The sequence below is a fragment of the Dipodomys ordii genome, unplaced genomic scaffold (assembly GCF_000151885.1).
Source record: "Dipodomys ordii isolate 6190 unplaced genomic scaffold, Dord_2.0 Scaffold88, whole genome shotgun sequence".
Lineage (NCBI taxonomy): Eukaryota > Metazoa > Chordata > Mammalia > Rodentia > Heteromyidae > Dipodomys > Dipodomys ordii.
The window spans coordinates 6079250-6093793 of record NW_012267304.1 but is presented as its reverse complement, the minus strand read 5'-3'; the positions used below and the strand labels follow the sequence as shown (position 1 = coordinate 6093793).

At 35.7% G+C, this 14544-nt stretch overlaps 1 protein-coding gene across 5 annotated transcripts in view; it reads right to left on the bottom strand.

The window, feature by feature from the left end:
• The window catches only part of Pak3 (p21 protein (Cdc42/Rac)-activated kinase 3), a 250362-nt gene that overhangs the window by 66355 nt on the left and 169463 nt on the right, over positions 1-14544 (bottom strand). For 3 of the 5 annotated variants that reach the window (XM_013025849.1, XM_013025850.1, XM_013025848.1), the window contains one exon: positions 4081-4181. In XM_013025849.1, coding sequence (XP_012881303.1) covers positions 4081-4181 — 101 coding nt within the window. Of the gene's footprint in view, positions 1-1401; positions 1465-4080; positions 4182-14544 lie in introns of all 5 variants that reach the window. The other 2 variants (XM_013025846.1, XM_013025847.1) reach the window with 1 other exon arrangement.

Genomic DNA, 14544 nt, shown 5'->3' with positions numbered 1-14544 from the left:
GACAGGCTACAGGACAACAGGTTTAAGAGAACAGAGAAAACAGTGTTCCAAAGTTTGGATGTATAATTCCACTTTGGGCCAGATTCTTCTTCCATAAATAGGCAATAATAAGAATTACCATTAAAAATTGGAAAGACTACTAAAGAAGAAACATGAATTTGCAGGGAAGAAGGATGACATCTTGAAAAGCTTTGGCAATAATTTGTAAGTTGTTTTTATAATTGCATGATCACAAGTAGCCAATGGCCATGTGATAAAACTTACAAATTTCAATTCCCAATTCTGGTTAACCAATTTTAGTTTCACATTGGAAGTGTCTATGTGGCTAAAATACAAAGGATGCATGGAAATACTGAACTTTTGTTCTCGTTATCATGATTCTTTTATATTTTGTGGCTAAAGTCATGGCTGGTTTAGAGAAAGCTAGATAAAGGATATTCCCACAGCCAGACTCTACGTTTTAAGTTTCTTATACATTTAGGAGGGAAGACATTTCACTTTAAGCCATGTATGAATAATTTTAATACTATAATTTCCAATCCCCACCTACCCACAAATAAGATAAAATATTAAGATAACAGCTTTGTCTAAATTAAAGTTTCTCAAACACTACAGAAACATGCTTCCACCCAGCTGGTTTGTTTGGGGAGATATATCCTTGATTCCTGGCATTGGGGTTACTCCAAGCACTGGAAAACGACACTTTCACATGCATTCATCACGCAGTTTGATGCTAAAGCCTTAAGCCAAAAACTGGAACTCAGGAGCCCATGCACGATCCCAGTTCTGATTCTAAGTGCAATTAATAGCATTTGGTTAATACTGTAGTGGCCAAAGGAGTTATTAATTGTTACATATCCAGGTATGCATTGCACATAACCACTAAAAGCAGACTTTACTGGCATGATCATTACTATAATTATTAGAATATCTACAGTTACTATTCATCCCCATGGCACTTCTAAACTTTGGTGATAAATAGTTGTGTGATCAGTAGACAGCAGGAAAAAAATGCTGTCAATTACAGAAGCTTCTCCAAACAACTATACTTACCACATGACTACATTACTGAGATAAATTTTTTTTCTGAGTTGAGACAAGCCACTTTACCGATGAAACCTGACACTTAAATTTGAGTGTTTGCCACAAAGGCACATAATCAAAAAACCATCTTATTATTCCAAATTGAGGATTAATCCCAAAAGTTAGACAACTAAAGGAGACCTAGGAGTCTGAGCATCAGAAGCAGGAGCACATATCAATGCCTGACCATGTATATAACAACAAATAGATGTACAACAAGCTGGGGGTTATCCAGTGTAGCCCAGGAGAATGGCAGCATGATATAACAGGCCAAGCATTTATCTTATCATAAGAAATGATAATTTATATCACTCATACCATTTTTCCCTCTGATTGACTTGAAGCGACCGTCACAGGTCTAGAGGTCTGGAAAGGGGAGTTCTGAAGTATTTGGGACAAAAATGGCAATATAAAGGGTAAGGACTTGTAATAATTTAATACAAAATCTCACCACCCAACCTATTTTAGCTTCAAGGTCCAAGTGTATGCCCAGCTGTACAACATTATATGGGCTGCTAAGCTATAGGATAATCACTGAGACACATAGAAAGCCAATATCCAAATAATTCAAATAATAGGCCCTTGTAAGACAACTGGATTAGACAGTTCAACAAATAACACAAAATTCAACCTCAAAAACCCCAATAACCAAATTTAATAATGTGGCTCCCCCAGTGCATAATAATTTAGTGGTACCAAAGCAATCAGGGCTCAATTCTAACTCCTACAAAAATGATTATTAAAAGCTTATTATCTTTTGGTATTATAAGAGTTAAGTATAACAGCATAGTGAATAGAAACCATGGGTTAAAATAGTGAAAGGGAAAAATGGGATCTTTAAGAATAATGTGTAAGAACAAGGTAGGATTTATTTCAAAAAATCAAGCGGACAATAATGTACTTTAGATTTCCAGATTCAGCCTGTGTCTATCTTTGTGCTCAATGGATTACTATTAAGAGACCATGTGTAAAACATCTATTTTATTTCAAATTGTTTTAGGGGAATTGGTTTGATCCTGTTTTGTCAAATTATTATTTATGATCAGAAAGACTGTCCCTTACATACCCCATTCTATCTCTCTCCAGTACATTGGGTTCTAATTAAGAACAAAGTACAAATGGCTGATGTTCCAGTCAGCAAGATGGTGGTGACTCACTTTTCCCTCATTTCTATTCAGAATACAGAAAGAACAAAGAAAGATCTAAAGGTAGGTTATATCATAAGATGTCAGGTAAGGTGGAACATGTGAGAAGAATAAAAAATTGGGAAAGCATCAGAATGTCAGATGAGATAGAGGAAAAAATTTTCATGCAGAAACCAAAAGGAAGAAAAAAATTAAAAATATGGAGTGACAATAAAAGGGAAATTTAAACAGAAGAAAAGCAAAGGAAGTAAAGTTAAAAACTGGAAAGACAATGTTCTTTAAAAATAAGTTCTTAGATAAAACATCTATAAATCTTAATGAGCTTCCTCTCGTGTGAAAATGTTGGAAAAATGGTTCTAATCACTTTTTAAAATGATTTTTAAAATATACAATTGTTCAAGTTATAAAAATCACTATTATCTGGTGGAGATGATGTGTAGTGGTAGTGTTGATGTTGAGTAGTTTCTAAATATACCTACGAGAATTTTCTTACAACGTTATAAAGGTTGAGATAAAACTCAATGCCATTTGAATAATGTCTCTAACTGCTATAATGACATTGCTTCAATCCTACTGATCTCAATCCTACTGCTATCTCACTGAAAGCACTGTTGTTATTTTTTAAAGTTCTTTTCTGCTTGCTAATGAGAATGCAGAGATTATCAGCCCACAGCACTTTATGGGGCTGAGACATTTACTGTGCTTTCATTTCTCATATTGCTTACTTTCAGAATGAGCAAACATGACAATTCAGCTGTCAATTTAGAGACATGCATTATTTCTCCAAATCAAATTGATTTGCTCCTTTTTTTTCACTTAATTATATAACACAGTCTATTCACTAACCATCACATTGTGAGACCAGATATTTAACTCCTCAATATCAACAATTTTCTTTGGCTTAAGAAGCTAAGAACATATGATAATGCTATCAAAGTTCTTTTCTCAATTCACTCAAAACTACTCATTATTTTAGAATGTAGATTTTCATTAAGTTCCTTACTAGTATAGAAAAAAGGGTTGCTCACCTTTCTGCTGACATGTTTCTAACAAAATCTTTTCCCTAACATGGTTCAAAAGAGATGGTAGATTTTTTTAAGAATAATATGGCCTACATGTGGGATCCTGTGCTAATTAAGAACTAAAGATATCAAAAATTGGCTTGATTTATCACTGTTACACCTAGAGCCTTCATATTGGTTTTTATTATGAATTACTTAGATATAAAATAAGCTCATACCACTAAGATATATATTATATAATGTATATATGTATATATTTATCCATATTTCTTCTTGAATAAGGTTTTTAATGTCTCCAAAATATAATTATTAATAATCTTAAAATCTGTGTTCTTCTAAACAGAAAAAAACAGGTCAATTTGACAGATTTTTAGTGAGCAGGACTAACTGATCTGGGTAATTCAGGTCCCAATGTAAAGCATTAATTATTTTGATAAATAGTCCTCACTGGTCAAGTTGAGTACATGATTCTTGATTTACTTTACCTGATTAAAGAACAAGTTCAGGCAGCATATCCATACCGGGACTATGTGTTGTGCACCATGGTAACTAAAATTGCCAATCAAGTAGAAGACTAGTGATCATCCATTTTTGTTATGATGAACAAAATAATTTTTCCAATGCTGTTAACACTTTCTGTTTCTATCTATGATCACCTAATCAAAGTCTACCAGACTTGAAATTGTCAAAGAGAAAAACATTGATTCTTCCATTTGAGAGTATGGAAATTTTTTTTGAAACTGAGAGTATGGGAATTTTTTTCTTGAAACCTATTATCATAAATGGTTGGTTTTTCATGGCTCACAAAACAAAATAAGAAGCTTACTTACAGTGAATTCCCCGGTGACTGCATCAAACCCCACATGAATCGTATGCTCAAAGTCTGAAGGAAGAGATATCTCTGGGCGCTCTTTCTCTTTCTTCTTATTGGCTAAAGGCAAAATGTTAACATGTATTTATTCGAGGCATAGTTTTGGCTGCCATAAGTTGTATAAGTAGGTTCATCCAAACAATTATAAAGTTGAAAGAAAATTGATTACAAAGCAATTTTAGCAATACTTAACTCCAGGAATCCCAATTTTATTGGAAAGGGTGGCTGAGAATTCAATGAAAAGTATCATGTTTATATAACTCGAAATTTTCCTGTATACCCATAATCCCAGCACTTGGGAAGATGAGGCAGGTGGATTGTGAGGTAGAGGGATTGCTACATAAGGAATTCTAAGACATGCTGGGCTACATCATGAGACCCTGTCTCAAAAATAAATTCCAAAACCAATTCAAATAAAACTGTCATTCAAAGCTATTTACCTTCTTTATCAGCCTCATGATATAACCAGTAAGTATCTGAGTATGTTTTGTTGCATAGACTTTGTCAGCTCAGATATCACTTATTAAATAAGAAATTCATTATACTCAATTTTGGTTAAGCCGTAGTATTAGAAAGGAAGAATAGAAAACAAAAGCATTTTAGTTATCTATAAACTGTTGTGAATTGTTCATAAATGTCAACATTAGCCAACTATCAAGTGTTTGCCACCTATGATTCCTATGTTTGCATTATGAAACAACTTAGTTTTCTATCCAATGAAGGTGTTCCCACAAATCAATGGTGTTACAAACCCTTCTGTATGTTTAAAACTACTTTTAGTCATTTCATATTTAGTATAATGCTATGAAAGGTTACATGTTGGTGCTTTTTACTGAATTAATTTTGTTAGCTTTTGAAAATATTGAATCAGTTCTTTGGTTAATTGTTTTCATTTGTAGCTATATTTTTTTTACTTTGCACTGCTTTATAGCAGCCATTCAGATTTATTGACATAATTTTTAGTAAACATATTGTCAGTTAACAATTCAAAAATCCTTTAAAATCCTTTAAAGATATTATCACTGAATATATTAATTTAAGAACTCTAATGTAACAAGTATATCTATAAATAGTTCCCAGGAGAAAAGTATCCATGTTGTGGCTACCTTTTATTTCCATCTTTGATTATCTAAGCAAAGACCATCTTGTTTGGAATCATCAGAAGAAAACTAGTAGCTTCCATAAAAGACATATCAGCACAGTTGAGCATATACCTCTGATTGGATTGTATTTAACATGAAGAAACACTCACCTTTCTAATACTGAGCAAGTCAGCATGAACTTGGTTTACCCCAATTGAAACTAGACGTCTCTTTGGTCTGATTTATACATAACATTCAATTAACCATACAGAGATGACTGGTTTTGCAAGATATCCAGGATACATTTTAAATTCAAAACCTTTCATATTAAAATGTCATTCTTAGGGCTTTTGTCTTTCCACACTATCTCATTCATTACTCCATATTTCCTGTCAGAGTGCAGAGACAAAGGGCAGAAATACGGAAATTCAAATCATGAGAAAAAGTATATGGGACAAGAAAAGAAAGGATGAGGGCCAAAGGATTTACATCATTCAAAACCTTTGCCTGGCCACCAAACTCATTTTCAAGGTATATTCATATGTCATCTTAACTTATCATTGGCACAGGTTACATTTTACATTAAATCTTTGCTGGTGAATATTATCCTAGATAGACTACATTTAGAGATGTCTGTTGGTACTTCTAGTTTTTTTGTTAATGTACTGCAGTGACCATTTATATAACCTTTACTTTGTCTTGTTCAGAAAGGCAAAAAGAACAATCAGCCTTCAGATTTATCACTTTACTCAAGGTGTAATAGTAATTCTTATGATCTTGGTTGTATTTATCTCATTTTCTAACCTCTCATATATGGCTAACCACCTCTCTTTCCACTTTCATAGTCTGAATTTCCTCCTCCAGAAAACAAACTATGTCTTTGATTGCCATTGCTCTTTTTCTTCTGCCTCTCCTAGTATAATCTTTGTCCTTCTAAAATTCTATCTCATCACTCCTTTCTTCTGATTGAATTTGCTCCCAGATTCATATTGGGTAATTTCCTAATCTGTAGTTGACAGGGATGGATCCAGATATTGTGTGACTAGGAACTTTAACATAAGAGAAAAGTTTCTTTCAAATAAAACCAATGTAATATACAAAGATAAAATTTCTAGAACTCCTCCTAATACTTTGGAAGGATTTAAGTCTTGTGAGAAACTCTGCCCAAGCAGATTTATTCATATTATTTTTAACAAGCTCTTGCAACCTTTAGGGAACCAAATTCAATTCTGTAAAACCAGAAGGTAGCTGCAGTTCTATCTATAAAATTGCAATATACATGTGTATATTGCACTTACTCTCAGAGATTCATGATGTCTAATTTTAATCTGTATCTCTAATATTTCTATCAGTTGTACTCATAGCCTCTATTGCCTACCAATAAACATTTCAACTTCTTCATTAACATTGACTGCACATTAACATACTAACATAGATACAAACATTCCACTTGAGCTGAATTATACACAGAACTGAATTAATAGTATTTTCCAAGAAGGCCACTTGATTCTTAGCCTCAGAGCCAAGCATAGTAGTCCCCTATTTCAGTACAATGATACTGCCAATCATCCAGATTAGAAGTGTAAGGTCTTATACTACTCCTTTGGAAGGCTTTCAGCAATGAAGAGATTATGATTCCTTTGCCAATAGACAACCACAATAAAAAATGACCTTACAAAAGGAAGTCCAAATTAGTTCTAGTGTTCCTATGACAATTTACTTAAATTTTTAAAAATAATCTTATTTCTTATTAACCTACATACTTGTGTCATTTACAAAGTTATATAGCCAGACACCAGTGGCTGATGCCTGTACTCCTAGCTATGCAGGAGACTGAGATCTAAGGATAATCACAGTTCAAAGCCAGCCTGGACAGTCTTACCGAAAAGTTTTCATATACATTAGGCCTAGGCTTTGCAAATTATGCTCGCAATTAACCTTCTACCCTATGTGTGAATTATTCCCCTTAGTCTCTTTCCTTCTCTCCTTCCTCCCTTTCTTTCTCCCTCCATCCCTTTCTTTTTTCAATTCAGGGAATTAAACCAATGTCTTTAGGCATGCTAGGCTAGTGCTCTACCACTGAGCTATATCCCCAGCCCAATCCTTATTTTTGAAGACTCACTGTTATGTTTCCCCTACCTTGTAATATGTGCCCTGCATTTGCCGTGCAAAGTTAAATGTCCCTCCTTCTTTGTTTGCATTGAACTACTCTATGTAAAAGAGAGCTTAACACAACCATTGGATTATTATTTCTTTTTACATACCTATCTCTCTTACTCATATTTGAGACCCTAGCAACAAAAGTTGTATCATATTCATTTTTGCATTGCCACTACATGCCTTGAGCTTGAATACTCAATAACTGTTCTTCAAAGAACACCTACCACAGACAAAACTTCATTTTTCCCTCAATCTCCACAACATTTTCTGAAGTAGGTCATATTATTGTTGTTTTATAGATGAGAAAAGTGAGACTTTGGCAAGTAAAACCATATACCCATGGTTACACAGTTGGCACATGTCAGAGTTAATACTTGAACCTAGGCCCCACTATGTCTCCAGAACCTAAACTTTTAATAGCTAACATACTTACTACTTAGGGGCATTTAAAATGAAATCAGATCTGAGTTCTAGTCTTCGGTAAATGTTTAGTGATTCAATGGAGGCTACATGAAAACTGGTTTCTTTCTTAATTTTTTAATACTAAAATGTCGTTATAACCCCCAGAAAATTCTATGAACATTGGTCATTTATATTAAATCTCAGCCCTATCAGTTCTATCTAGGTCGGTATTTGCAGAAAATAAGCCCTAACAAATATCACTTTCTAAAAATATCTCCCACATTCTATCAGAAGTTAGAATGAGGTCGTCGCAAAATACTGGCTGTACAACAAACTGTCAACACATGGCCTTAGAAACCTCTGACTATACATTAGTTCATGTTGTAACTCTTGCAACCAAATGTGTTCTTCAGGGTCTCTCATCCTGATATTTTAACTATTTTACCATCCTGTAAAGGAAGAAACTTTCCTTTAGTTATCTACAGTCACCTTTACACCCCATCTCAGAATTCTGAATTTTGTCTAGTGGCAAGAGTTTGTCTTATTTAGAATAACTTCAACCTCTTCCTTAAATATTCTCTTCACTATTGGCCTAAGGTTCTCAAACGTCCCTTCTGTATCACTCTAATTTGGGAAAAAGTTTTAAAGGAGAGCTGCCAGAGCCTTATTTCTAGAAATTTGAAGTGTTAGTTTTTGGGTAGATATTGGCATCTTTTATTTTTAAAACGCCTCCACCATTTCACTTGTGGAATTAAGAACAACTTTAAATCCTACTACTAAGCAAGGGCGACCACTATTTGAATAATCCTGGCACAAGTTCTTCATTTTTCTGCATCCCAAACCTTTATACCTAGGGGAAGGGAGAACTAGGCTTCCTCTCATTATACTCCAATTGTCCATTAGTGCTTCTGTATTTGCCTACAGAATCATCTCTTCTTGAGGTTAGTCACTTTGTTCTAGCCATACATATGAATCCATTGAAGACTGTTGCTCTCAGTCTTCCTTCTTATGTGCCCTATTCTTTCATCACTCTGTGAAACAAAAGGTGTAAATGGACACCTCCTTTATCCTTAACACTATTGAATTTTTAGCTCTCTTCCACTTCTGTAATCTACTATCCAGGCTGTCTTTTAAATCAATTGTTCTCAATCAGGGCTGAGAGTTCCACTTTCAAAGGTCTACACAGAGTAGTCCATGTCAGGATTTCTGAAGGTAAGAACTGACAGATTAGTTTTTAACTTTGTAGAGGATTATAGCTAGAGCAGAGAACCATGACTGCTCTATACCATTTCATATTCCAGAATAACACTTTCTCTGAAGTATTCAACCCTGTTTCTCACGCTCTGAGCTCAGCTTCCTATTCCACTAGCCTTCTAATTCTTCTAATCTCTATTCCTCTACTACCAGTTCTTTGAACTCAACTAAAGTGTCATTCCCTGGAGTTTTGTATTTTCAGCCCCTTTTTGGTCTCTCTTCTGGCCTAGACTCTTATGATACATCATGTAAATGGCTCTGAAGTTACTGTTCTAGAAATTCTCACCCTTGAGCTCCTCTTGTAATTGTTCTAAAAAAAAAATCTACCCTGTCAAATGCAACCATGAAATTTCTCCACATCTACAATAAACTTGCTACAATTCTCTAGAGAGAAAAGTCACATAGTCTTGTAGAATGATGTTTATTATAAGGGTCACATACCTTAGTTAGGCCACTAATGGTTCCCACCAATATTGTCCTCATTGCTTACCAAATTTCCTCCCTTCTACCCTCATGAAATATTTCAGAATTTCACCACTTCATTCAAAATCCTGTTCTACCCAATTTTTTCTTTCGGTATATGGCCTTTTAATTCACTAAGAAACATGGAAACAACTCATTGGGCATTTCTCTGGATTGACGTCTCTCACTCATGTGTTTATCCTCACAGGTAGGATTTTTTCTCCTTCACTTCCACAAGAAACAGGTACTCCTTTAATCTGAGATGTATTCCTCCACTGGTGCTCCAGATCCCAGTCCTCTTTCCATGAGCCTCACTCCATCAAGTAGGTCCTATTTCTTCTTGTTCATTCTGTGTTCCCCTCTCTATTGGCACTTTCTATTAGCCATAAGAGATGAGCTGAATTCTCTCTAGTCCTTAAAAATTAAAACCTCTTTCTTCCTATTTACATTCATGTTTTGCTGTTATAATCCCTCGGCATTTCCTTTGGACTAAACTTCTTTTGTTGTACTTTTGAGACACAGTCTTGCTATGTATTCCAGGTTGTCCTGGAACTCACTATGTAATCCAAACTGTTCTGGAACTTATGTTTCTACTGTCTCTGCCTCTCAAGTGCTGATGCTATATGGCATATACCATCATACCTGGCTTAAGTTAAACTCCCTGAAAAAGCAGTTTTGACTTCTGTAGCTCTCAATTCCCAAACTACTATAACTTCCTGAAGTTATAAAATTATCACCTCTTTGGGGCTGGGAAGGTGGCTCAGTGGTAGAGTGCTTGTCTTACATGCATGAAGACCTGAGTTCGATTCCTCAGCACCAAATAAACAGGAAAAGCCAGAAGTGGCTCTGTGGCTCAAGTGGTAGTGCACTAGCCTTGAGCTGAAGAGTTGAGGGACAGCGCCCAGGCCCAGAGTTCAAGCCCCATGATGGAAAAAAAAATAAATGATCACCTCTTTGATCAAGTACCACTTTTCAACCCTTACAACCATTCTTTCTTGATTAAAATTGACTCAGTTGAATGCATACTTCTTGAAATTGACTCCTGTCCACTTTATTTATCACAATTCTTCTCTAAAGTCTAATCCTAAATTTCTAGGTTTTCCCTCCCAATAACATTTACAAGAGTCTCTTTCTGTTGGCTCCTTAAATAGTATTCTCCTGGAGCTGTTCTAGATCCTCATCTCTCCTTAAAAACCTCTCCTTTGGATCATCTCTTCATCTGTTTTCAATCACAGTCTATGTTAGTACTTCCAGTCATGCACTCTCAGCTGGATCCCAGCCTCCATGTAATGAACTAACTATGGAAAATCTCTCTTCAATGGCTTCATAGGCTCCTCATACTGAGGAGTTAAGTAACTAACCATGGCTTTTCTCCCATCTGAAACAACATGAAATTACAACCCCCCTTTGTTTCCTGGCTCTCTCTTCACTAGTTTCTCTTCTTATAATTTGATTCTAAATGTATCCTCTGCATTTCCTTTCTGCACTTCTATTTGGTTAAGTCACTAACATTTCTCTCCTGCACAACTCTTACATAGGATCATCTTCCTCCCCATACTCCCAGTTTTTACACTTGATATTCTAAACTTCTTGTAGTTAAATTCCCCTAACAGTTTATCATGCCTAGTGCCTTGAAAATGAAGATGTTGCACTTTTAACTTGGAATTCTACTCATTCCTTACATGGCCAGATGTTTGTTTTTAAATTCACCCCAGTACAGCAGTCTTCTCTTCAGGGAAGCCTTTCCTAAATAACCATCCCTCTTTTTAAGCTTGAATGGATGTCCCTCTTCAGTTAACACTTCTGATTTGTACTTAACATAGTAAACTCTAATCATACATTCATGTGACCGTTTCTCTTACTAGGCTATAATTTTTCTAAAGGCAGGGACTGGGAATTATTCCCCTCTATACCCTAGCATATTACCAGATTCAACATTTAATGAGTAAGCAAATGAACAAAGGAATGGATGAATGAGTGACCTATACTATGTGAAATGAGACGCAACATATGAAGAAAGAACAAGCATGCTTATTTGATATAGCATGTTCAGAAATAAGGAGACAGTGATCCCGGCCCATGAAGAAGGTCTGGATGGTGGGGAAATGTTTTAGTTACTTTATAGTTAAAATGATTGGAATTCTTTGTGTTCATTCAGACATATCTCTTGCCAAGTGCTATTTTGATGCTCAATATATTGGCAGTTTAGCTGGTCAAGGTTCAGGGTGTGCGTAGCATCCAATTCTCCCCTAGATGAAATCCCTGGATGTTGCTATCTTTTCTTTCTGGAAGCATTTTAGAGACCTGACACATGGATCTTCCTTGTTGTAGGAGTTCCACTTGTCATCTTCCCCTAAAATTCCTGGAATTTTTGTTGTGTCATCCGATCAGATGTCATATGGTCATGTCCTCAATTATTTTTAGAATACTTTCTAGCTCTTGGAAAACAAAGCACGAGGGAAAAGGAAAGAAATGACAGGGGATACCATAGAGAACACTTTCCTGCATAAATCTGGCTTAAAAACACAACATTACCATTTGTAAAAGCAATTGAAAGTATGAAGAATTTTATGGTATATATGGCATAATTAGAAAGCAACACTTCAGTTATGTTAACACAGAAAGGTTAAACCAAAATATAAAGCATAATTTATAAGATTATCTCTTTGTTGCTTTGTATGTCCCTCCCCCACAGTATAACCCCTGCTTTCACTATATTTGATGTCAGTATAACTTGTGGAGGAGATGGGGAAAAACCAGTTGTTTAAGGATACAGGTGGATCTGATGCAACAATGAGAAGTACAAGTTGTCATGTCCAAAACGAGCTTTACAACGTCGGTGTGGGGGGGGGAAGGGGGTGGGGGGGAAGGGGGGAAGGAGAAGGATTGGGATGGGGGGGAGGGGGGAGGCTGGGAAGGGATGGGAAGGGAAACAAAGGAGGAGGCTGCAATGCTTGGTAAGAAATGTACGCATTATCCTGCCCATGCAATTGTAACCCCTCTGTAAAGTATGTTCACAAATAAAATAAAATTAAAAAAATATAAAGCATATGTTAGATGTAGAAATAATTTTTCCAAGGACCATAAACAAAGCCTGGATAGTTGTTTGAGGGAAACATTTCACAACCCCACCTCTAGGGAACACTTACTATCTCACTTAGCTCCTTCTCCTTCAGTCTGTAAGACAATTAGTAAATGTACATTGAATTATGAATGTAATGGCAGGTTGTTATAGATGATTTTGAGTAATATTTTAAACTTGCAAATCAATTTTAGGAATGTGCTTGGCAAGTAAAAAATAACAACTGATACAACCAAACCAAAGAAAATAAAGTAATAAATTACAAAAAACACAATGTTAGTCTTCCATTATAAATGCATGTCAAAGGAAATCAAATCACAGAACCCTGTTGTAGCTAGAGTTTACTTAAACAGGGATTACATGAAAAATGAGATGTGAAACATGGGTAGATAGAAAAGTACAAGTGTGAGAAGAAAAGGGTACACAGAGAACAGTCCTGGAAATCAAAAAGGAGAGAAAGGCAAAATTGGAGACAGTGATGAAGAATGTGCTGGAAAAAAACTGAGCAGGTTAATGATAGAAGTATCCCTGGCTTGATGCCTGTAGCTCATGCCTATAATCCTAGCAACTCAGTAAGCTGAGATCTAAGAATCGCAGTTCAAAGCCAGCCCAGGCAGGAAAGTCTGTGAGACACACCTCCAATTAACCACCAGAAAACTGGAAGTGAAGTTGTAGTTCAAGTGGTAGATGACCAGCTTTAAATGAAAAAGCTCAGGTACAACACCCCAGAGACTGAGTTCAAACCTCAAGCTGGCACAAAAAAAGAAATGGAAAAAACGAAAAAAGAAAAGAAGATGTACCACTAAAGTCCACATCGCATGATGGAGGCAGGCTTCATGATGATTGTTATTTAACTTAGGCTATGAAAAATGAAGATTGAGTGTGGAATGGAGAAGATATGCTTACACTTAGTGCAGCTGTTACTTCTAAGATAATTCACTGGACACTTATAGTATGTGTGTGTGTGTGTGTGTGTGTGTGTGTGTGTGTGTGTGTGTAAGTGCGTGCGTGCGTGCATGTGTGGGTGTGTATACATTTCCTATTAACCATGTGTACAATAAATCAGCAATCTGAGGAACTTTGCCTTCTATAGAGAATTCCATACAAAATTCAGCACAAAACCAGACACACAAAAAGAGACACTAAGGCAGATTGTTATGTCTTTTAAATTGAGATAGTTAATAAATTCAGTCTGTGCTCAAAGTCAGCATACAGCTCAGATCTATACATTGGCTTGTTGTAGCTATATCTCTATCTTATGGTATTCGAAGAAGTCCTTTAATGTAAAGAAGAACTAGGAAAGCATTTTCAGAAGTAGGTTTGTATCAGAGCTGCTGGTATTGGAGGGATTCCTGGAAGATACTCTTCTTCCATATCTGTGGTTTGGCACCTCAAGCTTTCTTCCTCCTTTCCTTAATGCTCCACGTATTCTCCCTAGATGTAAACTATAAGCATATCTTGCTATATATTCTTGAAACCAAAGAATATGTACAGGTAGAAGGATATTTCTGGCATAGGCACAAGGGATGGTTAGGTTATCTATAATACTAAAAAGCCCGTTTTTGCCTCAATATTCCTATTTCATTCTGTGAAGGACATGGAAGGATATAATAGTATTTTTAAAGCTCTGTATACATTCTATGGATAATAACCTTCATTTTCCCAAAGAGAAGCTTCCTAGTTGTTTATTATAGCTGGGTGGTAGGTACTCTCAATGCTTTGTTGATTTCTGTCACTAACAGGCTGCTAGTTAGTGTCCCACAAAGATCTCTTACAAAATATTGTCTTTATAAGAATGTAATAGACCTAGTGTCAACCTACAAAGGAAGTGAATTAAATTCAAGAGTGTTGTGTCATTTTTATTTTTAATGATATTCTGTTGAATCTTCTGATTTTTGGGTCACAGATCACACTGTTTCACAACTCTATTCCTAACCCTTCCTTATTCTTGAGTATGATTAAGTATCCAGAATAGTTCTTC